We start from the raw sequence: 25,706 nt of genomic DNA, 5'->3' as shown, positions 1-25,706 counted from the left end.
TAATCCTCCTCTCTTTCCCACTTTGCCCTTCCTGCTGCCACCATCTTCTCCTCCTTTCTCCACCCTCCCCTTGCAGCGCCTTCCTCCTCCTCCGCCAGCCGTTGTTTCCTCCTTCCTCACACCTGGTCTGGTCTTACTGTTTAAAAACTTCTGGTTATGCTGCCAACAATGATCCCCTCAAGATCTTGTTCAGCAGCTTTTGGGCTGAGTTGCAGCGTCGTGCAAGAACCATGCACATCACTTCCCTGGTTCATTTATTTTTTTAAAAACCCGCCATTTTTGACTTTTCTTTGTCTGCAAACATTGAGGTCTGCAAACATTGAGGTTCGCTTATATAAACACCACCAACACCAACACCACCCCCAGTTCATGGCTCCGTTTTATGGATTTTTAAAAAATCTTTTTAAATCTTCAATATGGGACCGTGTTTGGATCCCTTCCCAGGGAGCGTGAATGCACTGACTGAAGTGGCAAATGTGTGTTGGTTCTAAAGGCGGCTGTAGAAGGTTCCAGGGGCATTTGGGCATCCAGAACAGCTTCAGATCATCTGTCCTTGTAACCCTGTACTGTCTTCTCTGTCTAGCTGTGGATGTTCCAGTTGTCTGGCTGAGAGAGATCTTTCCCAACCCTATTACCTGAGCACCTTTTAAGTGGAGATCTGCTGCATACGGAATAAGAGCGCTTGCACCAAGCTATGGACACTTCCTGTACGTGCAGTGACTTTTAGACCAGTGATGGCGAACCTATGGCACGGGTGCCAGAGGTGGCACTCAGAGCCCTTTCTGTGGGCACGCACACACAGAGTTCGTCGGGGGGGGGGGGGAAATCCCACACACACACACACACACATCTAGGCTGGCCTGGACCACTGAGCATGATGTGCATGCACCACGGTGAGCAGGGAGGACTTGCCTGGCGGGCCTGGTGCCTGTGCTCTGGGTGGCTGCTGCCCAAGGTGGGGGGTGCCCCTGCTCAAGCAGGTGGGGCGGAGGAAGAGGGATCCAACCAATTTTTTTCTAAACTAAAACCTCAGCATTCAGGTTAAATTCCCGTGTTGGCACTTTGCAATAAATAAGTGGAGTTTGGGTTGCAGTTTGGGCACTCGGTCTCAAAAAGGTTTGCCATCACTGTTTTAGACAGTACGTGTGTCCCAGAGGAGGATCCTGCCTGCCCACGCCCACTGACCTTCTGCTCTTCTATGTGGGCAGGAGGATGGAAGAGTCCTTGTCCCCAGCTTCACCTGTTCTTTCATCAACTGAGACCCCCAATGTATATTGGAAAATGAAGCTTCGGAAACTACATTTCCCAGATGGCACTCCTCAGTCAATGGTAGAACAAGGGAAGTGGGGGTGGGCGGGGTGGGGTGGGGTGGGGTGGGGGCAACAAAACAGGGAGAAAAACTCTTCTCCCTAACCAGCACACGGCCTGCCCGTGACTGCAGCTGCAGAGCAGCGAGCAACTTGGCTTGGTGTCAGAGACTTCCGGACTCCTCCTCGGCAACAAAAGGGAGCTCCTCGAAACTGCTGTGGCGTTCCAGCTCCCTCCCCACACTGAGTGCTTGCAGTAATGCCTGGATCAGCCCATAGCACAGAGCTCCCCTTACAGATTGGTACCGAGGGTTGTCCCTTCAGAGCTGCCAAGTCTGCAGCAGCGTGGAATTCTTCTTCCTGGCACAAGAACTGATGGGGAAGGCAGGAGGGATGAATCCTCCACATCCCAAACTTGGACGGAAAGGCAGTTTTGAGACTGATCGGAATTCCCTGAGCCCTGGCAAGGATCAAAAGTGTTGCTTGGTCTTTAATTAAAATCGCTATGCAGAGCCTTGGCCATCTCTCTTGGTGCAGCCTGGCCCTACAGCAGCGGTTTTATGGCTCTCTATAGGAAGACAGACGTAAAGGTGTCTTTTTAAAAAAAGGTTAATTAACCAATGACACCATCAACAGAACTGAAGCCGTGCTCCTCTTCTGCCCCCTCCCACCAGCCCCCCCCCCCAAAATTAGGCCGTCTGTCTCAAGGGGCAGATATGGCCGAGCCAGGAAAACCCAACGGGAAGGAGAAGAGTTGGCTTTTATGCCCTGCCTTTCTCTGTCTCTAAGGAGTCTCCAAGGAGTCTCCAAGTAGCTTCCCCCCACACGCACAATTTGCAAGGTAGGTGGGGCTGATAGAGTTCTGAGAGAACTGTGACTGAGCCAAGGTCACCCAGCAGCCTTTATGTGGAGCAGCAGGGAATCAGAGCTGGTTTTCCAGATTAGCTGGTGAGGGTAGAGTGTGCAGATAGGTAACAGAAGAGGTAGGTAGGCAGCGGTCAATGGCAGCAGGCTCGGGCGTAATCCCTGCGCCCTGGCACCAACTCCACCTCGGGGTATGCTGATGCCAGCCCTGCTGTTCAGAAAGAAATCTATCGTGGGCCTTCAAAACAAACCAAGGAGTGCACCGGTGGTTGCTGGAGCCTCAAGAACAGCTTTGCGAACTGCTGGGGGCGGTTCACTGCCTGTTTGCCATAAGTCCGTGGTGGTGAACCTCTGGCACTCCAGATGTTATGGACTACAATTCCCATCAGCCCCTGCCAGCATGGTCAATTGGCCATGCTGGCAGGGGCTGATGGGAATTGTAGTCCATAACATCTGGAGTGCCAGAGGTTCGCCACCACTGCCATAAGTGGTGCACTCAAGTACTAGACTGGGCTGGGGGGTCCCTCGGTCCTCCCTCTCTGCTCCTTTGCACTAGCATTGCAAGGGAGATCCAAGGTGGGAGGACCGTCTTTTCCTCATCAGCCAAGTGCAAGGGGCATGGCAGGGGAATAGGGTGGGTGGCGAGAGAGCCAAAGGCAGCCCGGCTGCGGAATCCCACTGGGAAAGGAACAGCTCAGCAGTGTCGTCCCCCCCCCCCCATTTGTACAGCTTCTCCTCTGCTCCAAATGCTTCCAGGCCTCCAGCATTTATGTTTACTCCTCAGTACTCTTGCTGCGCTAATGAGTAGCTGTGCCAAGACTCTGCCTCCTTAAGAGTTCCTACTGAATGGGGGTCACCATGTCTGCGGTGGGAAATTCGTGGAGATTGAGGCATGGAAGCTGGGAAGGGTTGGGGGTTGCTCCGCAAGGAATAATGTAAAGTTGCCAACTTTGGAGCGTTGACTCTTGAGGGGCAGACAAGCAGCCAAAGTATTCACCTCGCCCCAAGTTGTGCTGAATCAAGTTTGCTGGAGCCGTTTCCTCCAGCTGTCTGCAGCTGAGACCTTGAGTAAGAGTTTTCTCTTCTGCAACACGATCAGCCCAGGTGAATCCCACCCACAGCATGATAATAATAGCTCTTCTTGGTGCTTTTGTTCAAGTGTATAAATATTGACACTCAAAGGCTTACAACATCCTGGCGAGGAAGTACCTTGATCCTTGCGAGCTAGAGAACAAATGGGTAGGTTGGCGTAAGGAATTTGGTGGCAGCGAAACTCAGAGGGAGGAGCCGTTGCTGATTTTTGCCACGCAGGATGGATTGATCCCCTTTTTAAAAAACCAGCCCCTTGTCCCGACGCCTCTTCAAACCCTCCTTTTATTTATTGTATCTTCACATGTGTCATCTTCTTTTTGGCACGCACGCACGCACACACACCTGGCTTATGATAAATGTAAAGATAGCATCACGGCATTCGCTAGAATAACAGAAATAACCCATCAAAACAAAATTAAAAATAAATCAGAGCACATACCAGCAGAACAATCCAAAGGCATAAGTGGATCCCTGAGGTGCCCCTGAAGTTCTCCACAGATGCTCCTGGGGAGGGGTACTCAGCAGGGGAGAGGGGAATCCTTCACTGGATGACAGAAATAGGGGTGGAAGTGGACTGAGGTGAAAACCCGGATGCCTTCAACACTCCCCAAAGCACTGCATAAATCTGCGTTATTAATATTGGTATCCATGTTCCAGATGGCTTTTTAAAGGCAACTTCCAGGCCCTTCAGCCATGTTGGCAAAACTCTAGGCCACAGGTGTCAAACTCGTGGCCCTCCAGATGTTATGGACTACAGTTCCCATCATCCCCTGCCAGCATCATACTGGTAGGGGATGATGGGAACTGTAGTCCATAACTTCTGGAGGGCCACGAGTTTGACACCTACGCTCTAGGCCAGTGGTGGCAAACCTTTGGCACTCCAGATGTTATGGACTCCAATTCCCATCAGCCCCTGCCAGCATGGCCAATTGGCCGTGCTGGCAGGGGCTGATGGGAATTGGAGTCCATAACATCTGGAGTGCCAAAGGTTCGCCACCACGGCTCTAGGCCATACTGGCCGAACAGACCCTCCAGCCCCCATGGCTAGCAGTCGCTGAAGAGCCTCTCCGCCCCCAAGTTCTCTGGCAGCAGAGGCTGGGAGGTGGCTCAGGGGCAGCACCACTTTCCTTTGCAGAACAGATCATATTGCAAGATTAGGGTTTCCCCTCCTGGTGTGCTCAGGGTAGCCCTGGAGCATAGGTGTCAAATTCGCAGCCCTTCAGATGTTATGGACTACAGTTCCCATAACTCCCTGCCAGCATGATGCTGGCAGGGGATGATGGGAACTGTAGTCCATAACATCTGGAGGGCCGCGAATTTGACACCTATGCCCTGGAGTAATATCATGAAGCACCCAAAACAGTTCTGTGGTCTGCATGGATCCAAAAGGGCCCTGCTCCTTTTCTCCATCAATTCCCCTGCCCTTCCCTAAGAGCAGAGGAGAAATCTCCCCGTGCCACTGGAGCCTGGCATCAGCACCTTGGGCCAGAATGTCGCCTTGATCGTTAGAGATGGCAGCAAGTGGCAGAGCATTTCCTATAATTGCCCAGAATTAACTGACAAATGCACCCAAATCACCCAAGCGTGGGCCTCTGCAAGGCCGGCACAAACACCGTTGGGAACAAGGCGTGCAAGGCCCCTTTCCACCGGAGAGAAAGGTGGGGTCGTGCCCCATTGCTTGCAGGCACTCAGATGCTGCCTGTGAGGCTGAAGAGCTGCGGGGGGGGGGGGGTCTGCTGCTGAGTGCGGATGATGCCGTTACCAGGTCACTCTGCTCCTCCTGCAAATCACAAGCAGCTGGCATTTGCTGAGGGAACAGGTTCCAGTGGCTGCCTCTCTGTTTTTTTGTTTTCGGGGGCGGGGGGGGGGGAGAGAAGGATTTTGCAGCACTTTACAGACAAACAGATTTCTTGGGGCAGATGTTTTTGTGGACTGAAGCTCCACTGCCACTCTTCAAGACCTGGCTGGCTGGTTTTTCAGTGGGCATTTCCCCACTCTCCCCTATCCCCCTGCAAGGCTGCTCTGTGGCATGTCATGTCTCCCACGACCCCGTGCTCTGCGCGGGGTCATCAAAAGGCGCCCTTTGCAAGAGCGCCTGGGATGCCGCGCGCCGAGGGGGCTGACAGCGGCAGCGTCGGGGCGGCTGCTCTGTCGCCGCCCCTCCCGTGGGGAGTGCCGGGGAACCCCGCGCTACTCTCCTCAAGTAGCGCGGGGCTTAAGGTAAGTGGGGAAAGGCCCAGAGCTCTTGGGGCTTGTGCTGAGCTCCCAGGAGGAGGCGCTGCGTGAACAGAACAGTCTCTTTTGGTCTGAAGCCGGGAGCAAATCTCTCCTCCTGTTCTCTCAAAGCTGTTGTAGGTTTGGCTGTTGATGCAGAAAGAGACCACCAAGACCTTATCCTCACCACCTTGTCAGTTACTTATCACATTCTTTGGAATCCTGCCTTTCTCCTCAGTGGGGTCCAAAGCATTTTACATCGTTCTCCTCTCCTTCATTTTGTCCTCACAACAACCCTGTGCAGTAGGTTAGGCCAAGGGAGCATGACTGGCTGAAGGTCACCCAGCAAGATTCCACGGCACAAGTGGAGAATCGAACTTGGATCTCCCAGATACTATTCCCAAGCTATTTGATTTGATTCATTTATATCCTGCCTTTCTTCAAAGTGGAAACCCAAATCCACTTCTCCGTGTTATCCTCGCAAGGACCTGGTGAGACAGGCTGCCCTAAAAGAGTGACTGACACAAGTCATGCAGGTGGGGATTCGAACCTGGATCTCCCTTAGGCCACACTGGCTTTTTGCCACCCTGGAGGCTCCTGCCATCTATTTGCAGAACAGGGTGAAAAGGGCCACAATAAATCAGAAAGAGAAAGAAAACCCTGCGGCATACCAGTTTTCTTTCTGGAGGGCTTGCAGGGTCTTGAAATCCCAAGCAACGATGTGCCTTTTCATAGCCACAGAGACGTCTGTGATTTGCCAGGTTCCCATCAGAGTGAGAGGATAGAAAGAGAAGAGGCTGGAATGGCAGCCACGGTGAGGGCGGCAGGTTGGAAAGACCTATCAGGTGAGGCACCTGTCACTTCTTGGGCCCTTCCAGGAAGTTCCTCCCACAAGGCTAAAGGCCCAAGTACAGCCAAGGTTTTCTCATACGCTGGCAACCACCTAGGGCAGTGGTGGCGAACCTTTGGCACTCCAGATGTTATGGACTACAATTCCCATCAGCCCCCGCCAGCATGGCCAATTGGCCATGCTGGCAGGGGCTGATGGGAATTGTAGTCCATAACATTGGCCATGCTGGCGGGGGCTGATGGGAATTGTAGTCCATAACATCTGGAGTGCCAAAGGTTCGCCACCACTGACGTAGGGTGCCTGGCTTTGAGGGTTACCAACCTCCAGCTGGGGCCTGGAGATCTCCTGCAATTACAACTGTTCTCAAAACTGCAGAGCTCAGTTCCCAGGAGAAAACGGCTGCTTTGGAGGGTGGGCCCCATTGAGCCCCTCTCCAGGCTCTGAATCCCCGAGCCCAGTGCTGCCCCACCCCCCAGGGAGAAGAGCCCCCCTGTGCTTACTGGCTCCTAAAAACCAGGCCTCAGTGAGGCTGTGAATGGAGCTGGCGCTGATCACCCGGGGGTGGAAGCTCAGGGGGTCCATCTCCACAGGCCAAAAGGCAGCTCCTCTGTTACTACACAGGCAGCAGATTCACACCCCTCCTGCCTGCCCCCCCCCCCATCCTGGACCCCTTTCCTTGTTGCAAGTGAAGGACTTTGCGTGGCCTCCTGCCTCAACAGCAGAGGGGGGCGGATCAGTGAGCCAGAAAGCTAGAAGGGGTCAAGACTCTGGCTCCTTTCTCTACGGCTTTGACACGATCCCTTTGATGTGTGGATTGCTCCTCTCAGGGAACTTCCTTCCTTCTCCGCTGCTCTCCACCGTTCTTGCACCAGGTGTGCAGAGAGATGCAGGCAGCATCCGTCGCCATCCAGCTAGATCAATTAGAGTAGAGAACCTCGCTCTCCAGTTTTCTATCCAGAATGGAATTCACTATTTAGAATTGGCTCCGAGCCCCGCACCCCACCCCCCCACCCCCACACACACTCAGGGATAAGCTTTGCTGTGTTTTGCCTCAGCCCACTCTGCTGTAATGCAAAGGTATCTCTTTCCTGAGAGAATTCCCAGCATCCCTTGCAAATGCCTGGGCCCAGGCTGGCGTTAGCATGCCCTCAGGGGGGCACATCCCACCACTCCTTGTCAGGCCCACCTCCGCAGCCTCCAGCCAGCTTGCTCTGCCGCTCCTGCACCTGGCTGCCCAGCATTGGGGGAGGAAGCTTGAGGTGGGCAGAGGGGCTGCTGCTGGGGCTGCGGCTACAGCACTCCCACCTGCAGGCAGCGGCCAGTGCAGCTGGGTGGAATGTGTGCAGGGGATGCTGGCAGCTGAGCCTGGGCAGTGGGAGGGTAATGTGTGGGAGGAGGTGGGGGCACATAGGAAGGAGGGGGGAAGGCTTGGAGAGGGGCCAGGGGGTGAGCTAAAGAGGGCTGGAGGCACTTTCTGCCCAGGGATTCTCAAAACCTGGAACCAACCTTCCTTCCTTCCTTCCTTCCTTCCTTCCTTCCTTCCTTCCTTCCTTCCTTCCTTCCTTCCTTCCTTCCTTCCTTCCTTCCTTCCTTCCTTCCTTCCTTCCTTCCTTCCTTCCTTCCTTCCTTCCTCTGGGCCATTCGGGTCAGGGACCAGAAGGTGCGTGGAGGCCAGGCATAGTCCTTCAGTGGCGGCCGAGAGACAAAGCAGGCAAGTCCCCTGGGAGCCTGGCATGGATTTGGACCAACAGAGAGTGCCTTTGCTTGTTTTCCTCCCCCCCCCCCCCCTCTATTTCAAAAGCTCGCCTGTTTACTTAGCAAAATGCAGCCACATCAGGCCGGGTTGTGCTTTTAGTCGGACGGGCTGACAAAATGAAGGCTCTTGACAACTGTTTATATTTATTTATTTATTTGTGGGTCACTGTGACCTGTTCTGCTTGGCCTGTTTTAGATTTGTTTTTCATGTTAGCTTAAAAGTTATTGTGAAAACATATGCAGTGGATTAGAGCTCAGTCCCTTCCCTCACACCCTCTGTCCAGCCCCCCAACCCCCACCTGCCCCATGGAAGGGTGCTGCACCTTCAGGGCCGTCCCTGTTGGCTGTTCACAGCCAGTCTCTCGTGGCCCTGCCGGCTGGGAGGGGCCCGTCTTGCTCGGAGCAAGAGCAGAGGAGGGTCTGCCTGAGAATTTTGTAATGCAGCACCAAATTATTCCCTTTAAACAAAGAAGAAAAAGAAAGCACTTTGATGATTTTGTTCCTTCTAACATTAGACCCAAAATCCATTAATGGGTAAAAGAAAAAAGAAACATCTCTAAACCACGACTTGCATTTAACCCATAGAAGCAAAAATAGGACCTCGGGGTCATTAATCAATGCTAGGCAATGCTGGCCAATCTGTGGCCACAGTCTGCCCAAAGGATCACTCCCCCCCCCTTTAAAAAAACCCTTTTGCTGCTGCCATTTGAGACCTCCAGTGACCCTCACCACTCCTCTCGCCCCTCCTCCTCCAGGCAGGTGTGGTTGGGCAGGGGGCTGCTGTCAAAAATAGCCCTTTGCCCACATGCAGTTTGCGTTGTATCGCTCTGCCATTCCACTGAGCTGTTCCACACTCTTTCAGCGACAGCACCGAAAAGCGCAGAAATATGCAACCACAGTGACCTCCAAATTGGGTACAGGCTACCCGACACCAGGAGGCAAAACCGAAATAAGTTAAAGGAATGACTTCCCACCAAGCAAGATCCTGGAGGGCAGCATCTGTCATTTTCTTCCCAAAGATCTCTATATGATTATTGTAATTACTGGGAAAGCTACTTCCTCAGGCCCTCCTGACATTTTTTTCTCTTTCTAGACAATATCCCAGGCAGGGAAGCTCTGCAGAAACAGAAACGACATTGGCCATTTGCACACTGGTTCTCTGTCACAGGTTCGATGCTGTTGGGAAATGGTGTGTGTGTGGGGGGGGGTGGGGGGGCGGGGTCTGTTTCCCAACAGCACCATCACAGTACATTTGTGGGTCTCTTGTAGTTTCCTCAGCTTTTCTCCCAGCTTTCTCAAACCTGCTTGGCTCCAAAGTGTTCAGAAAGATCACAGGGAAGACGGAATGGCTACTGCATGGATGGGAAAATCTAAATTTTCTAGCCCACACGGCAGTTATTTTCCCTGTCCCTGGCAGAATTATTTCCTCCTGCTACTATACTAGGAGACAGATTAAAAATTAACACTAGAATATTGTTTTAGCAATATAGTGTTGTTAGCTGTAGGTGTAACAGGATCTGTGAATTGCCAGTTTTCTTTCTTTTTTTAAAAAAGTCTCTAGCCGGTTCCCTTGTGGAGATATCAGGGGAAAGGGATATGTTCATAATGGAAGGGGCTAGAGGTTTACTCTTTGTAAAGTACAAATGCTTGCTATTCACAAACCTGTTACACAATTGTTACAACAGTGTATTACTATAACAATATTCTAGTGTCAATTTTAACAACATTGCAAATTGCTGGTGGCTCGGGGGGAGTAGTGGTGCCACTTCATTTTCATTGTTGATCTGACTTGGTGAGTGGACGGGCTTAGTAGGTTTTAGTGGTAATTCTTATTATTTCAAATTTATTTATTTATAGTTTTGTTTGGGTACATTAATCCACTGTTTAAGATTGAAATGGAAAGGTTCCTAAGTTTGTATATTTTGTAAATGTTAATTATTTATTATCCTGATTTAAATTATTTGCGTTGCTTATTGTACTATTTATAGACCGTATTGATTATTGCATTTATGTATTGATTGAATATGTTACATGTTGGCTACGTGTACACTGTCCTGAGCCCAGTTTTTGGCGGGGCAGGTAGGGGAGGGGCAGGGCAGGGCAGGGAAAGGGCAGGCCAACCAATGGGCCATGTGGAAACCCTGTTGTTGCTGCACTTTATCTGCAGCCGCAGTAATAACAGGGGAACCACACAACCCACCCCTACCCCCAGTCACCTGTGTGAAAACCAACTCTAAAAGAGGGTTCACTGTGAAACTCCATTCTCTGGTGTTTGCCTGCCTCTCCTTCCTGTTGCAAATTTCACTGGCTTGGTTTAAAAGCAGCCTCAAAGTGAATTGACTTGTGGGCCTGAAATCTGGAGAATCTTGGCTCTGAAAATGACAGAATGGCATGCAGTGCAGAGGAGAATGAAGAGGACGACCGGGCCCTGGTGACCCAGCCCTGCGAGGAAAGGCCGAGGGACTGGGGAATGTTCAGTCTGGAGAAGAGGAGGTTGAGAGCGGTCATGATTGCTCTCTTGAAGGATCTGAAGGGCTGCCACTTGGAGTAGGGCAGGGAGCTGCTCCTGTTGGCAGCAGAGGAGAGGACACGGTGGCTTTAAATTACAGGCAGAATAGTATGATCTGGATATGAAGGGAAAAAGTTACAGTAAGCTGTGCAACAGTGGAATCAGCTACCTGGAGAGGTGTTGAGCTCACCTTCCCTGGTGGTAATCTTTAAGCAGCAGCTGGACAAACACTTGTCTGGGATGCTCTAGACTGGTCCCTCACTGAGCAGGGAGTTGGACTAGAGGGCCTGTATGGCCCCTTCCAACTCTATGGCTCATTCCGCACATGCAGAATAATGCACTTTCAAACTACTTTCAGTGCTCTTTGAAGCTGTGCGGAATGGCAAAATCCACTTGCAAACAGTTGTGAAAGTGGTTTGAAAACGCATTATTTTGCGTGTGCGGAAGGGGCCTGAGATTCTGGGACTGTGAAGGAGGTCTGGTGAACCATGTTGGGACTCTAGTCCTGCTTCCTATATTGTCCATTACAGATGCTGAGGAGAATTCAGGGTCACCATTTTCCTCAACAGCTCTGTCCTTCCTCATAACCTGGAGTTCCTGCTAAGGCTGAGCTGCTGAACTACATTCTAGGGCTTCTAGGGTGTATCCCTTATATACTGACAATGCTGACTCCTCCTGTGCCTTTAATGGCTCCAGCTTGGCAGGAAAAAGTTCAGCAGTGCTGCCTTCCCTGGCACTGCACCTCCACAGTGGAGAAACAGAGTGTTGCCCGTCCTCCTCCTCCTGAGTCAGGAGGAGACCTGGCAGCCGTGGGTGAGTCAAGGTTTTCATAGAATCATAGAGTTGGAAGAGACCACCAGGGCCATCAAGTCCAACCTCCTGCAATCCAGGAACACACAAAGCACTCCTGAAAGAAGGCCATCCAGCCTCTGTTCAAAAACCTCCAAAGAAGGAGATTCCACCACTCTCCGGGGCAGCGAATTCCACTGTCGAACAGCTCTGATGGTCAGGAAGTTCTTCCTAATGTTTAGGTGGAATCTCTTTTCCTTCACCTTGAATCCATTACTCCGTGTCCTAGTCTCTGAGGCAGCAGAAAACAAGCTTGCTCCCTCTTCGACATGACATCCCTTCAAAGAATTAAACATGGTTATCATGTCACCCCTTAATCTACGCCTCTCCAGACTAAACATCCCCAGCTCCCTAAGCTTCTCTTCGTAGAGCATGGACTCCAGACCCTTTATCATTTTGGTTGCCGTCCTCTGGACCCACTCCAGCCGGTCAATATCCCTCCTGAACTGCGGTGCCCAGAACTGTATACAATATTCCAGGTGAGGTCTAACCAATAGAATAGAGAAAAACAATTACATCCCTCGACCTTGACACTATACTCCTATTGATACAACCCAGAATCACATTGGCTTTCTTGGCCGCCGCATCACACTGCTGACTCATATTTAGTTTATGGTCTACTAAGACTCCCAGATCCCTTTCACATGTAGTCTTGTCACGCCAGGTATGGTGTTGTCAAGCCAGGTGTCACCCATCATCTCTTAGAGCACCCCAGCGATTGGACTGTTTTGCTAATGGCTGGGAGTTCAACAAGGCGGCTCCCTTTAGCCTGACCAGTGGCTGTCCAGGGTCTCAGGCAAAGATTCTTCATATCACCTACTATGCTGGAGATTAAATAGAATAGAATAGAATAGAATCTTTATTGGCCAAGTGTGATTGGACACACAAGGAATTTGTCTCCGGTGCATATGCTCTCAGTGTACATAAAAGAAAAATACATTTGTCAAGAATCATAAGGTACAGCACTTAATCATAAGGTACAGCACTTAATGATTGTCATATAGGTCTAGTAAGCAATCAGGAAACAATCAGTAGTAATGAAAACATAAAATGTAAAATCATAAAATAAAATAAAATAAAATCTGGGCCCTTCTGCAAGCCAAGCGAATGGCCTGGCTCTGAGCCGCAGCCCCTCCTCCCCTGATCCCTAGAAATGTGTGCAAAGTGTTGTCAAGTCACAGCCAACGTAGGTGACCCCAGCAAGGGGCTTTCAAGGCAAGCGAGAAGCAGAGGTGGTTTGTCATTGCCTTCCTCTGCAGAGTCTTCCTTGGCGGTCTTCCTTCCAAACACTAACCCTGCTTAGCTTCCAAGATCAGATGAGGCCAGGGAAGTCTAGAAATAGGGAAGTCGAACCGATGGAAGGTGGCCACCCAAGGAATGAGGAATGGTTTAGGTTATGTAATTAGACTGCAGACCCAGGCTGATATTTCCATCTGCCCTCAGTTATGCCTCTCCCAAATGAGACGCTGTCTTCAAAATACCTGCTGATCAATGCGGACATTGGCATTGGGAATCCTGCCCATCACCCACAACAGCCGAGCAAGGCCCTGATAAGCCCTGATAAGTTTGAGATGCAGCCCCAGCTCAAGGGCAGGTAGATGTGGCCTCACTTCCCCAAGATGGCAACCAGACAGCGTGGTATTCGTGGCACCAACACCCCTACCGCAGAAATATGAGCACTATGCCTGCCGTTGTCGAGAGTCAGCTGATTAAAGAGGACGGGGGCTGCTGGAAAGTCTAGGGTGATCTTTCAGGCATCTGCCCACCCCAGCTCAGGGCACATTTTGTTTTCTGATTTAAAAAGCACTCAAAATGAGTAATGGCCTTCTCCCCTCTGGCAGACATAGCAGCCCTAAAGAGAACATTCCCGTTTTATGGCTCTTGTGCCCGCCTGCTTAATGGAGCTCCGTCTCATCTTACGGGCGGCAGGGCCGTTTGGTCTTGGATTGCCAAACTGGAGCTTTTTCAGATGCCCTCCGCTCCTGGCCTGCCAAACTTTTTGCCCTGGGCTCTTGGGCCACATTTTCAACTTCATTACGCCATGTGATTGACAAGGAATACTGGGAATGGCCCATTGCTGCCTACGGCGGGTTTTGTACTTCAGTGAACAAATGGTAGAGCAATCCATGAACTACAAGGTGGTCATTTCCCCCCTACTCCTTCATTTCCAGTCATAACCCGACTATTCCCTTCCTCACATACACAACAGTTGTCTTCACAGGCTGCTCTGTCACATTTGGGAGAGCAGAATTTTCCTACTGGGCTTGCATGAAGGTCTCTCTTGGTCACATCTGTGAGCAAAAATCCACGTTCTCTTCAGAAATCCAGGCAATCAAGTTAAAGTAAACCAGCATCTCTGTATTGGGGAAAGCTGTTCTGGTCTAGGCCAGTGGTGGCAAACCTTTGGCACTCCAGAAGTTATGGACTACAATTCCCATCAGCCCCTGCCAGCATGGCCAATTGGCCAAAAGGTTTGCCACCACGGGTCTAGGCTGACAGGGAAGGAGGAGCTGGCCAGAGTTCCATCTTTGTCAAATATTTGGAATGCCTGCTCCAGTTTCCCACTAAAACGCTTCCTCATATTTTTCAAGTAAAGAAATGAGGTGAAAGAAGAAGCAGAGGAAGAGTTTGGATTTATACCCCACTCTTCTCAACCATGAGGCGTCTCAATGCAGCTTACAAACTCCTTCCCTTCCTCTCCCCACAACAGGCACCTCGTGAGACAGGTGGGGTTGAGAGAGTTCTGAACAAACTGTGACTAGTCCAAGGTCACCCAGCAGGAATGTAGGAGTGCAGCAACACATCTGGTTCACTAGATAAGAGTCTACTGTTCAAGTGAAGAAGTGGGGAGTCAGACCCAGTTCTCCAGATTAGAGTCCACAGCTCTCAGCCAGGGACGCGGGTAAGCAGGGGTTCAAACCCCTCCTATTACGTCTGTCTGGCTTGAAACAATGCATGGAATGGAACAGTCACTGAACCTGATAGGAACCCAAGGGGTTTTGGGAGATTCCCTGACAGTCTCCTGAGCCAAGGAGCAAGGAATTCCCAATTCCTCAAGCCAGAGGAATCGCAGAGAGCTAGAGCAGACTTTCCAGCTAATAAGCCAACGCCAGTAAGAATTAAACAGAGTTTATTCAGAACCAGCAGAGGTGGTCAGCACCAGAAGAGCCGCAGCTCACCTGGCCCAAGACTGGGGTTTATAAGGGGTTTCAGCAGGGTACATCAAAGGGAGGAAAATCTACATTTCAAAAGACTTATGGTTACATCAAATACGTTCACAAACAGGCAAGGTGTTCACAAACAGGCAAGGTGTCCTCAAAACAAGGAAACACAATATTAACATTTTACACCCTTGCATTCCTGATTGCATCATTCCTTGGGGTACTTTGCATTTCAGATTGCCAGACAGGGGAGTGTATTGCAGATACCTTGGGAATGACTTGCTTATCGAGGGGGAATCTTCTAGATGTGATTTACGGACAAAGGGGTCTCCTTCCCTGGCCAGACATTGCTAGATGGTGGGCCATCTGGCAATTATAGCCAAGGGGAGATGAGGGCTATGAGTTCCCTCGCTTCAAAGCTCATGGCTGCGTTTTGCACAGAGACTAAGCACAGACTTAGATTTTTTGATATTAGAAATCCTATAGCCCTTGTGGGCTGCTCACAAACCCACCCCATAAAAAATCTATACCTCAGAAGAGCCGACCTTTTCCAGCTCAGTCTAGTTCAGTGATGGCGAACCTATGGGCACACACACACAGAGTTCATCATGTGGGGGGCGGAAAATCACCACCCCTCAACACACACACATCTAGGCTGGCCTGGGCCACTGAGCACGATGTGCACGCACCGCGATGAGTAGGGAGGACTCGGCTGGCGGGCCTGGTGCCTGTGCTCTGGGTGGCTGCTGCCCAAGGAGGGCAGTGCAGAGGAGGCAGAGATGCTAGAGAGGCACAGAGTGGTGCGTGCAGGACTTGCTGGAGGTTAGAGCAGGCTGGCCCCTGCTCGAGTGGGTGGGGCGGAGGAAGGGGGAGCCAACCAGTTTTTTCTAAACTAAAACCTCAGCATTCAGGATAAATTACCGGGTGTGCACTTTGCGATAAATAAGTGGGGTTTGGGTTGCAATTTGGGCACTCACAGTGATGGTTCGCCATCACTGGTCTAGTTAGTACCATCTTCAGAGAGAGAATACTTTCTTTTTAGAACAATTTTCAAAGCATGCCTGCACCTTTTTGAAATTGATGTGCATCCCCTCACCCAGGCTGGGGCGTCATCAGTATGTCGATTGTGCCTGGCTGTATCTGTGGATAGGCAGAGGGGTACTTTCCTGGAACGCCTGGCTACGTGTTTGGAGTCTGTGATGAAATGATTAAAGCAGAGCCATTTAAAACAGAAGTCCTGTGGCTGGGGAGGGGAGGTCCGGTCCCTTTTCTTGGTGGAGTTCAGCTGACACAGACTCCCTCTGGCAGGAGGTCAAGGGTGTCTCCGGGTGCCTCCCTTTCTTTACAGGCGCAGGTCGCCAATACTGCCGGTGAGGCATTTTTTTCACCTTCCCCAAGCCCAACAGCTGCCCGTGTGTGGGGGTGGGTGGGGGGCAGTTATAAATAAAATATAGAAATCTAGGAAAAGGTTTAGGCTCTGTATGGCCACTTCAGCACCCTGTGATATAATGCAACATACTATTCCTGTATGCCAATAAAGGCTTGTTGTTGTATGGGTAACATGCTATTCCATGTCCTCTAGACATGGCACTTCCCCGTCCCCACCATGGAACCTTGTAGGGAGGCCCCACATGTGTGGGGAGTCCATCTGGATGTGTGAAAAGGATCCCATAGAATAGCTGGGGAGGTTGTCCTGACTCAGCACACCAGCAGCTTCCCGCTTGCAAAACCATGTTGGAGTGCCTCTGAGAACAAAATGGCTGGGGACTGACAGAAGAGAGGCTGAAAGCCTCCCCCCCCCACCCCGCCCCCCGCCTTGTCGTGCTGAGGCAGGAGGGCGGGGCCTGCAGATGGAGCAGAACCCGGAGGTCAGACGTGGGCCCGTGCTGCTTTAGCACGGCAAATGGGAGCTTCCGTTTTTTTAATTCTCTTTGTTTTTTATTTTAGAAAAGGTTCGGTGTAAATAAACATTTTAATGATCATGACAAAAGTTTTAGTGATGTCCTGTCCCTGCTGGAGTCATCGCCTAGTTGCATGAGGCTTTCATAATGCAAGGGAGCATTTAACAATATGATTTCTCCACCTGTTCTGATACAGTCCGCACTGCATTTGAGGACTCTACCACCTCGTTCCCATCTCATTGTGCAGCGTGTGCAGGCAAGACCTACCTGACAGAAGGGAGAGAGGTGGTGTTCAGCTCCACCCACCCCCCACCCCCCATGGCATTTTCCCTGCTCATGTTGGCACCATCCTCATTTGGCATCAAGCAAGCAAGCAAGCAAGCCTTTATTGGCATAGACAACAGTACAACAATAATAAAAACAGATTAAAAAGCATATACAAAACAGGAAATAAATGTTAGGTCGAAGGAAATCTACTGGCGTTTGGTAATTTCCAGGAGAAAGTCTGCCACTATCATACAGAGAGAAGGATCAGGGTTGTCCAACAAGTAGTGTAATCTAATTAAATCAGGAAGATCGGGTAAATGTAAAGGAGTAAGATTCACATACTTGGATCTGATTCCCTTGAATCTGAGACAGTGTAGTAATTGGTGGGCCAGAGATTCAACTGAGCCGTCGTTACATGGGCACAATCTTTTAGCCTTTTCTTGCTTATTAAATCTGCCATGCAACAAGGCAGAGGGCATAACATTAAACCTGGCGAGCATTATGGCTCTCCTTTGAATGGGGTTTATTTGGCATCCATGTTCTTCTTGCCTGGATTGTGGGGTTTGTTTGCAGCTCCCAGGGGCTGCTGGGCCTCTAGAGGCAGACAGAAATTGCAGCATTCTTGTGGGCTTTAAAATGCTCCTTTGGTCGATTCCCCACTGGCAATTAATCGTGTGGTACTTATGTGAAAAATCCAGGTTTCAGGAATGCCTCCCCACTCCTTGAGCGACAAAGAGGGTTTCTTACCTTTTCTGGCCCTTATTCCGCATCCTGGCTGTACCTGCTTGAAAGTACAACTTTTTCTTTTACCGCGGTTTTTCCCAGTCTCGAGGGGAGGAACGGGGGACTAATCTTCAATTAAAATTCCCTCCGTGGAGCGTGACATAAATGCCGACAACCAATCAACGATCAGCAGGCGTTGAGCGATCCGCACACAACGTTTCCTGGTTTCGCTTTTGCCTTTCTCCTTCTCTGCCAAATGTGAGCTTCACAGGAGTTGCCCTCTGAGCGAGTTGCACGCTGCTGCATGCTGCCTAGACAGAGATAAGTACCCTGTCCCCAGCCTCAAAGGAGAACTTTTAAAAAGTAGCTGCTGACAAAAATGTGAGAACACGAGAAAACGTTAGATCTCGCGAGAACATGAAAACACGTAAAAACAAGAAAATGATAAGCAATCAGAAAGCAGGGGTAGACGTTGTTACCATTCTAACATCATGACATGATCACGTTTTCTGCGGGGGGGGGGGGGAAGGACCCTCCCCAACACAGCACGCCAGCCAATTAGGAGAGACAAAAAATGGAGATCAATTTGTTGTGGGGATTGTTGCTGATATAGTCCTACATGTCTTCGCAGAATAAATGCTGCAATGGGGAGGTTGAAACCCCGATGAAACGGTGCCGTTTATTTTTAAACTTGGTTTTAACTATACTTAATTTCCAGTGGGGAATCGTCCTTTGAGCTCTTTCAAGAGAGGATGGAATAGAAAGATTCCTGGTCAAAGAAGCATCCAGCTGAAGCAGCAGCTTTCCACGCCTGCCACAAGAGCAGCTCTGCAGAGTCTTCAACTCAGTGCTGTCTGTCTGTCTGTCTGTCTGTCCAGGGCCTCTGACAGAGCCGCTCTGGCACCTGAGATGCCAAGACTGATCCGGTCTGCCAAGCCCAGGCCCCTGTGCCACCCGGACAAAAATCTCATTTAAATGCTGTGCACTGAAACCTTAGGCTTACATATCTAATGCTACAGTAAATGCCACTTTTTCCTTTGTACATTTATCTTGGGGGTTTGGTCGTTGGCTTTAGTCTGATATTTTCCCCATCTTAGCCCAAGGGGACCGGATGTACTTGTGCTGTGTAGACATTTCAAAGGGCAAGCCCTTGAAACCGCTGCTTGGCTTGTGTTCAACCTCAGGTCAACCCCACCTATTCTCACCATTCACTTTTTTGGTCTGAAAAGAAGGATGGGCTATGGGCACAGTCCCCCCTCCCCCACAGGCCGGGTGGGCCAAGACCAGAGGCCGGGCCCCCTTCCCGCTCCCTCCCCCTCCTCCCCAGGGTGGGTGAGTCACAACCAGATGCCGGGGGGGGGGGGGCCTTGCCCCAGGGCATAAATGGTCCATCACTTGGCCCATCAAAGGAATGTTCTCAGGTGTTTGATGTGCTTCATTTATACTCTGCGTTCCTCTCCAGTGGAGACCATCATTCTTTTCCCCATGTTATCCTCACAGCGTCCCTGTGCCATAGGTTAGGCTGCGAGCGTGGACTTGGATGCCGTTCCTGATCTTCGACAAAGTTTCTGGTCCAAATGAGGAGTTTCCCTTGGTTCTGCTGAGTTTGCCATATGAATTAATTGCCAGTTGTTTTCCTTTGATGGCTGCCACATTTCTCTTTTGTTCTCAGCCTTTAGGTTTTGGAGAGGCACAAATGGGGACCCTTCAGCAGCTCGGGGGGGGGGGGTGTCTCCCCTCTGGGGCCCCCCTTCCTTCTCTCTTGCTCAGCCTCCTCACCCGAGCCTGCCGCGTCCTTCCTTTCTTGCTTTCTTTTCCCAGCCACCCACCTGCTCCTGCCAGCCAGCCTGCCTGCCTTCCCCCTCCTCAGCCAGCCCTGCTCTCCTGCCTCTACTCCCCCCAGCAGCAGCCATCATGGCATCACTCCCTGCCCTCCTCATCTCCCATCCTCTGGCAACAGGTTCTTGCCCATCCTGGCAGAGCTAACTGGGGGTCTGGGCAGATTTGGTTTAGAATGATAGGCCAATTATGCACAAACTTTGCCTCAGCAACAGCCTTGTGTGTCCCAGTTCTTCTCTTCTTTTAGTGAAAACTGATAGTTGCTGCTCTGCAGAGCATAGATCGTTCCCTCCCCCATCCCCTCCGCACTCCCAGACGAGAGTTCAAGGAGAAACTAGCCTCGAGGCAGAGCGCATGTGCCAGCCGCAGTTCTTGGGGGTCTGCTCATCTGGCTGTTGTCAGAGCTTGGTGGGAGCCAGAGATGAGCCAATCCCCACCCCGCCCCCCTCTTTGCTGATGACCTGCACAATAATTGCCAGGATATGTCACACTGTACTTTGCTCTTGTTTTTTCCAAAGCTTACTCACTCTTATTTTTATTGCCATGTTCCCATTTTTACAGAGCACCCTCCCTTAATTGCTCTTACTGTAGATCATCCAAAGCATATTATTTAAAGATCAGCTTTTGCACTGATTTACTGAGTTGCTCTTTGATTTGACACTTTTATGTTTGGCAGCTTATTTTTCTAATTATGGCCAAAGGAAGTTTCAGATAAGTATCATTTAATGTCGGGAGCCAGATCCCAAAGACAGCAGATTTCATTTTATTTTTCTCTTGCTGAAATCCAGCTATGAGAATTTCCTTTAACTCACTACCCTCAGAATTATTTTTTCCTCCTGCCAGATAGCTCTTGGGAAGGCCGAGGAGGGGGAGTTTACAGTCTTGAACAGCAAAATCTGGTTCTGCAGACTTTGTGGTCAGAAGTATGGCCACTGTGAAAGCAGACGCTAAGGATGAAACATAAATATTATAAAAGCACAGATCCGTGTAATGATTGGTTCATTTCAGAGCATGCAGGGTCATAATCACAGTGTGCTTCCTGGTGCTCTGTCATGCTTTGTGTGTGACAGGATGCCCAGCCTGCATAGGACAGTGACCGTCTACCGTGCTCTTCTTAAATACTCCCTCAAATGGAGCTCACAGATTTCCTGGGTCCTCATCCAGAGTCAGTTCATTTTAGCTGTACTTGAGCAAGAGAGATGCTGCTTATTTTGTAGCTGCAGCTGTCTACCAGCACTTAAGAGCCCATGACTTCTTTTCCCGCCTTAGCATTGGACTCTGCTGGGCTCTTAGTGTTGGACTCTGCTGGGCAGTGAGACCCAACCATAACTGTCCTGGGCTTAACACTGGAACAAGTCTGCCGCTGCCGTTGGCTTGCGGATGAACAAGTCTGCAGGTGCCGATATAGCACGTGGTGGCATCACGGCTGGTTGGTTAATAATGCTTCGCCATTTGTGCAGCACAGAGGTGTAGCTAGGCCAGAGTGCGCCTGGTGCACACTCTGGCCTTCCCCCTCACAGAAGTTCTCACATGTTCTCTTCTTATTCCACTTACTTTTAGGAAAGGAGCAGGCCAAAGAAGCCTGCCTGCGTTGCCTGGGCCTGGTGGGAACTACATTTCCCAGGAGCCCCTGGGAAATGTAGTTCCCACCAGGCCCAGGCCACACAGGCAGGCTTCTTCTCTGGGATGCTCCATTCCTAAAAGTAAGTGGGGGGGCACTGCAGAGGGGGAGGGGGCGCAGCGGGGGGAGAGCGTGGGGGGGCCGGGGGGATTTTTCCGCCCCCCACATGAACAAAACGATGCACCCGGTGTGTTGCGCACCCCCCTTCCCCTGGTGGCTTCGCCACTGGTGCAGCAGGTGACTTCCAGTACTAAGTGTGGAAAACTCAGGTTTGCCCCACCAGCAATGCATGCCACTGTTGCATAAGGAGGCAACATTTTTGTGTTTCCCAGAAAATATGAAATTTGGCAAGTCTTCAGCAGCAGATGTGAAAAGTTCTGTGTAGTTTCTACAAGGACACAAGAACCGCCTTCCTGGGTCAAACCAAAAGGCTGTTTGTCAGGTATCCTGTTTCTCATGGGCCCGGTGCATGCCTCTGAAACCCACAAGCAGGGCATGCAGACCATTTTCCTCTGCTCTTTGTCCCTAGAGCTGTATTCCAGGATTGTATTCCCTTCCATTTAGTTGTCATAGCAGTAGTTCGCATCATGGCTGGGACATATATGTGGCAGGAAGTGAAGAGACTAATTTGAGGGTATTTTGTGCCGGGTACCACTCAGGAGCCAGGCAGTTCTAGGAAAGACCTGTATTGGTTGTTGTGGGTTTTCTGGACTGTGTGGCCATTGTCTGGTACATCTTGTTCCTAACATTTCGCCTGCATCTGTGGTTGGCATCTTCAGAGGTGTATTACAGAAAGAAATCTGTTACACATCATGTCCAGTGAGAACGGAATATTTTTAGTGGGGTATATATTGTCCCACTAAAAACATTCCCTTCTCACTGGACACAGTGTGTAACAGACTTCTCTCTGTGATACACCTCTGAAGTTGCCAACCACAGATGCAGGCAAAACGTTAGGAAGAAGATCTACCAGACCATGGCCACACAGCCCGGAAAAACCGCCACAATCAGTTGAATCCGGCCATGAAAGCCTTCAACAATACAAAGACCTGTATGTTTAGTTATGTTTCCTAACCTGTAGGTGGGGACCCAAAAGTGAGTTTCAGAGCCTCTGAAATTGGATCACAGGCCAGCCCTTGCTTCTTCCGTTGCTCTTTTTTTATTTTGGAAAGCAAGATCAGACTCTGGAAACCGACTCTTCCATTTAATATGTTAGTTGCCACTTTTTCTTCATTTCATCTACATGGTGATCAAGTAAAACATGTCCTGATGGTTATTAAAGTAACCTGAAGAATGGAAGATGGCCAATGTCACACCAATCTTTAAGAAAGGATCTAGGGCAGTGGTTCTCAACCTGTGGGTTGTGACCCCTTTGGGGGTCGAACAACCCTTTCACAGGGGTCACCTAAGACTCTTTGCATCAGTGTTCCCCATTTGTAAAATGGATAAATGTTAGGGTTGGGGGTCACCACAACATGAGGAACTGTATTAAAGGGTCGCGGCATTAGGAAGGTTGAGAACCACTGATCTAGGGGGGACCCAGGAAATTACAGGCCAGTCAGTTTGACATCTGTTCCTGGTAAATTAGTAGAATATCATTAAAGATAAAATTATTAAAAATGTAGAAAAGCAAGACCTGCTGAGAAAAAGTCAGCATGGCTTTTGCAGAGGCAAGTCCTGCCTTACAAACTTACTAGAATTCTTTGAGGGTGTAAACAGGCATGTGGATAAGGGGAGCCAGTGGACATTGTCTACTTGGATTTCCAAAAGGCTTTTGACAAAGTTCCTCACCAAAGACTATTGAGAAAACTCAGTAATCAAGGAAAAAGAGGGGAAGTCTTCCTATGGATTCAAAACTGGTTGAGGAACAGGAAGCAAAGGGTGGGTGTACATGGGAAGTTCTCTCAATGGAGAGATGTAGGGAGTGGCGTCCCCCAAGGATCCGTTTTGGGATCAGTGCTCTTTAACCTATTCATAAATGACCTGGAAGTAGGGGTGGGTAGCGTGGGGGCCAAGTTTGCAGATGACACCAAATTCGGTAGGGTGGTGAGAACTACAAAGGACCTTTATAAATTAGGTGAGTGGGCAAATGCAGTTCAGTGTAGCAAAATGTAAAGTGATGCACATAGGGGCAAAGAATCCAAACTTCATATACAGGCTACAGGGGTCAGTGCTATCAGTCACAGACCAGGAAAGGGATTTGGGTGTCCTAGTTGATAGTTCCATGGGAATGTCAACTCAATGCACGGCAGCTGTGAAAAAGGCAAACTCTATGCTGGGGATAATTAGGAAAGGAGTTGATAATAAAACTGCAAGGATTGTCATGCCCTGTTCAGTTCTGGTCGCCACATCTCAAAAAGGATATCGAAGAGATAGAAAAAGTGCGGAGAAGGGCAATGAGGATGGCTGAGGGATTGGAGCACCTTCCTTATGAGGAGAGGCTGCAGCATTTGGGACTCTTTAGTTTGGAGAGGAGACGTCTGAGGGAGGATATGATTGAAGTCTATAAAATTATGCATGGGGTAGAAAATGTTAACAGAGAGAAATTTTTCTCTCTTTCTCACAATACTAGAACCAGGGGGCATTCATTGAAAATGCTGGGGGGAGGAATTGAGACTAATAAAAGGAAACATTTTTTCATGCAACGTGTGATTTCTGTTTAGAATATGTTGCCACAGGAGGTGGTGATGGCCACTAATCTGGATAGCTTTAAAAGGGGCTTGGACAGATTTATGGAGGAGAAGTCAATCTATGGCTACCAATCTTGATCCTCCTTGATCTGAGATTGCAAATGCTTGAGCAGACCAGGTGCTCGGGAGCAACAGCAGCAGGAGGCCATTGCTTTCACATCCTGCATGTGAGCTCCCAAAGGCACCTGGCAGGCTACTACGAGTAGCAGAGTGCTGGACTTGATGGATTCTGGTTTGATCCAGCAGGCTTGTTGTTATGTTCTTAAAGTAGGTTTATGAGACTTGTGAGGACTAGAGAAGGAAGTGGAGAAGCAGAGGTTGGCCAGAGGCTGGAGGATACCCTCCTGCATGTGCAATGGCTATGTGTGTTGCATTGCATTTGCTTCAGATTCATGATGGGGACAGCTGTGCCCTCTGAGTGATGGGTGTTGGTTTCTCAAAAAGATCTGGTTAGCCACTATAGAAAATGGAATGATAGGCCAAATGCGTGCCAAGATCATAGTATCTCTTGGGCACCAAAAAGCCTTGGGCCAGCCCTGAAAGATCACCATACCAAGTAAATTTGGACTGGTGGGTCAGCACTCCAAAAAGGCCGAGGACCACTGCTCTGCGGCAACCCAGAGAATTCACCGTGGTGGCACTGTCTGCTTGCCATCGAAGGAGTTTGCAGTAACTGGCCCATGCCTGGATTCTGCATAGAGCCATGCCCTCCTTGCCTGTAGGTAAGAGCTGCGGCTGGTGGCCTGCAAAAACCTGACCCTGTGGCCATCATGGGTCTGCCGGTCATCTGAATAGCAAACTGTAGTGGGGACTTTTCTGAGTGCTCTTCTCGCTCTCTGCAGCCCGAAAACTGAAGAAACTTGGCAATCTGAAACTTCAGGAGGAAGGGGAAGCTGCTGGCCCTTCGAGTCCCACGGAGGAGCAGGGCCCAAAGATGACCATGACCCGCATCGAGAGCCTGGAGTGCCAGCCAATCTTCCTCAATGTCCTGGAAGCCATCGAGCCGGGCGTGGTGTGCGCAGGCCATGACAACAACCAGCCCGACTCCTTTGCAGCCCTGCTGACCAGCTTGAATGAGCTCGGCGAGAGGCAGCTGGTGCACGTGGTGAAATGGGCAAAGGCCTTGCCAGGTAAGGAAATGTTTCTTCCCTCTTCCCTCCCCCGCTCCGCCCCCCAGCCCTGCACGCCAGGGATCTCAGAGACAACAGCACAAAACCTCTCTCCCAGAGCTCCATCAGCCTGTGTTCCAGAGGTCACTTCTACTGAGAAATCTGGCCTGAAAAGTCTGGTTGGCTTCCCTCAAATGATGGTGAGAGGTCCGTCACCTCCCACCACCTCTGCTGCAGGCAGTCCTGTGTCACTTGCTTTTGTTTCCTACATTTCTACACACACTCATGATTGGCATCTCCCTCTTGGCCATTGAATTTCCGGGCACTGAAGTCTTTGTTGCAAAATCTTTCCTACAAAGCCTTATAAGCAGGGCTGATTTTGTGGTGCAGCGTGCTCAAAAAAGCCCCAGACAAGTTGATTGCTATGCATTTTACATGTATTTATTTACACAGTTTATTCTTCAGTCATTATGTGCATTTTGTTGAAGGGACTGAGAAAAAGCAGGTTGAGTACAAGAATGAAATGTTTAAAAATGCAGTATTTTTTTAAAAGGGAAATATTTCTAAAGCCCAGTAAAATGTTTGGATGAAAGAATTCAGCATTCCAAAATCTGGGGGTCCCACAGGAGTCCGTTACAACCAAAGCAACAGAATCTTGTAGCTCCTGAAAGACTAGCAGATTTATTGTGGCAGAAGCTTCCACAGGCCACAGGCCACTTTGTCAGGTGCATTAAGGTTATCTCTGCAGACTGAGAGGAATGCATCAGTACAAAGAGAAGAAGTTGGGCTACGACAACATGGAGCTACGACAGCAAGAGGCCAAAAGCTCAAGCAGTTACATTAATCTACAGAGCACATAGAAAAACAAAACCATTCCAAAGCACAAATGTATGTGACGGCATATTTTTAATTACACCTCTCTTTTCATCAGAAAGGGGCAAAGGCAATTTAGAAC

The 25,706-nt window shown here is 50.0% G+C and overlaps 1 protein-coding gene across 1 annotated transcript in view; it reads left to right on the top strand.

Annotated features, from left to right (window-relative positions):
* The window catches only part of AR (androgen receptor), a 234,500-nt gene that overhangs the window by 173,733 nt on the left and 35,061 nt on the right, over positions 1-25,706 (top strand). The window contains exon 4 of the mRNA XM_048482896.1: positions 24,485-24,772. Coding sequence (XP_048338853.1) covers positions 24,485-24,772 — 288 coding nt within the window. The remainder of the gene's footprint in view (positions 1-24,484; positions 24,773-25,706) is intronic.

The sequence above is a fragment of the Sphaerodactylus townsendi genome, unplaced genomic scaffold (genome assembly GCF_021028975.2).
Source record: "Sphaerodactylus townsendi isolate TG3544 unplaced genomic scaffold, MPM_Stown_v2.3 scaffold_26, whole genome shotgun sequence".
Classification (NCBI taxonomy): domain Eukaryota; kingdom Metazoa; phylum Chordata; class Lepidosauria; order Squamata; family Sphaerodactylidae; genus Sphaerodactylus; species Sphaerodactylus townsendi.
This window is presented reverse-complemented; position numbering and strand designations above follow the sequence as displayed.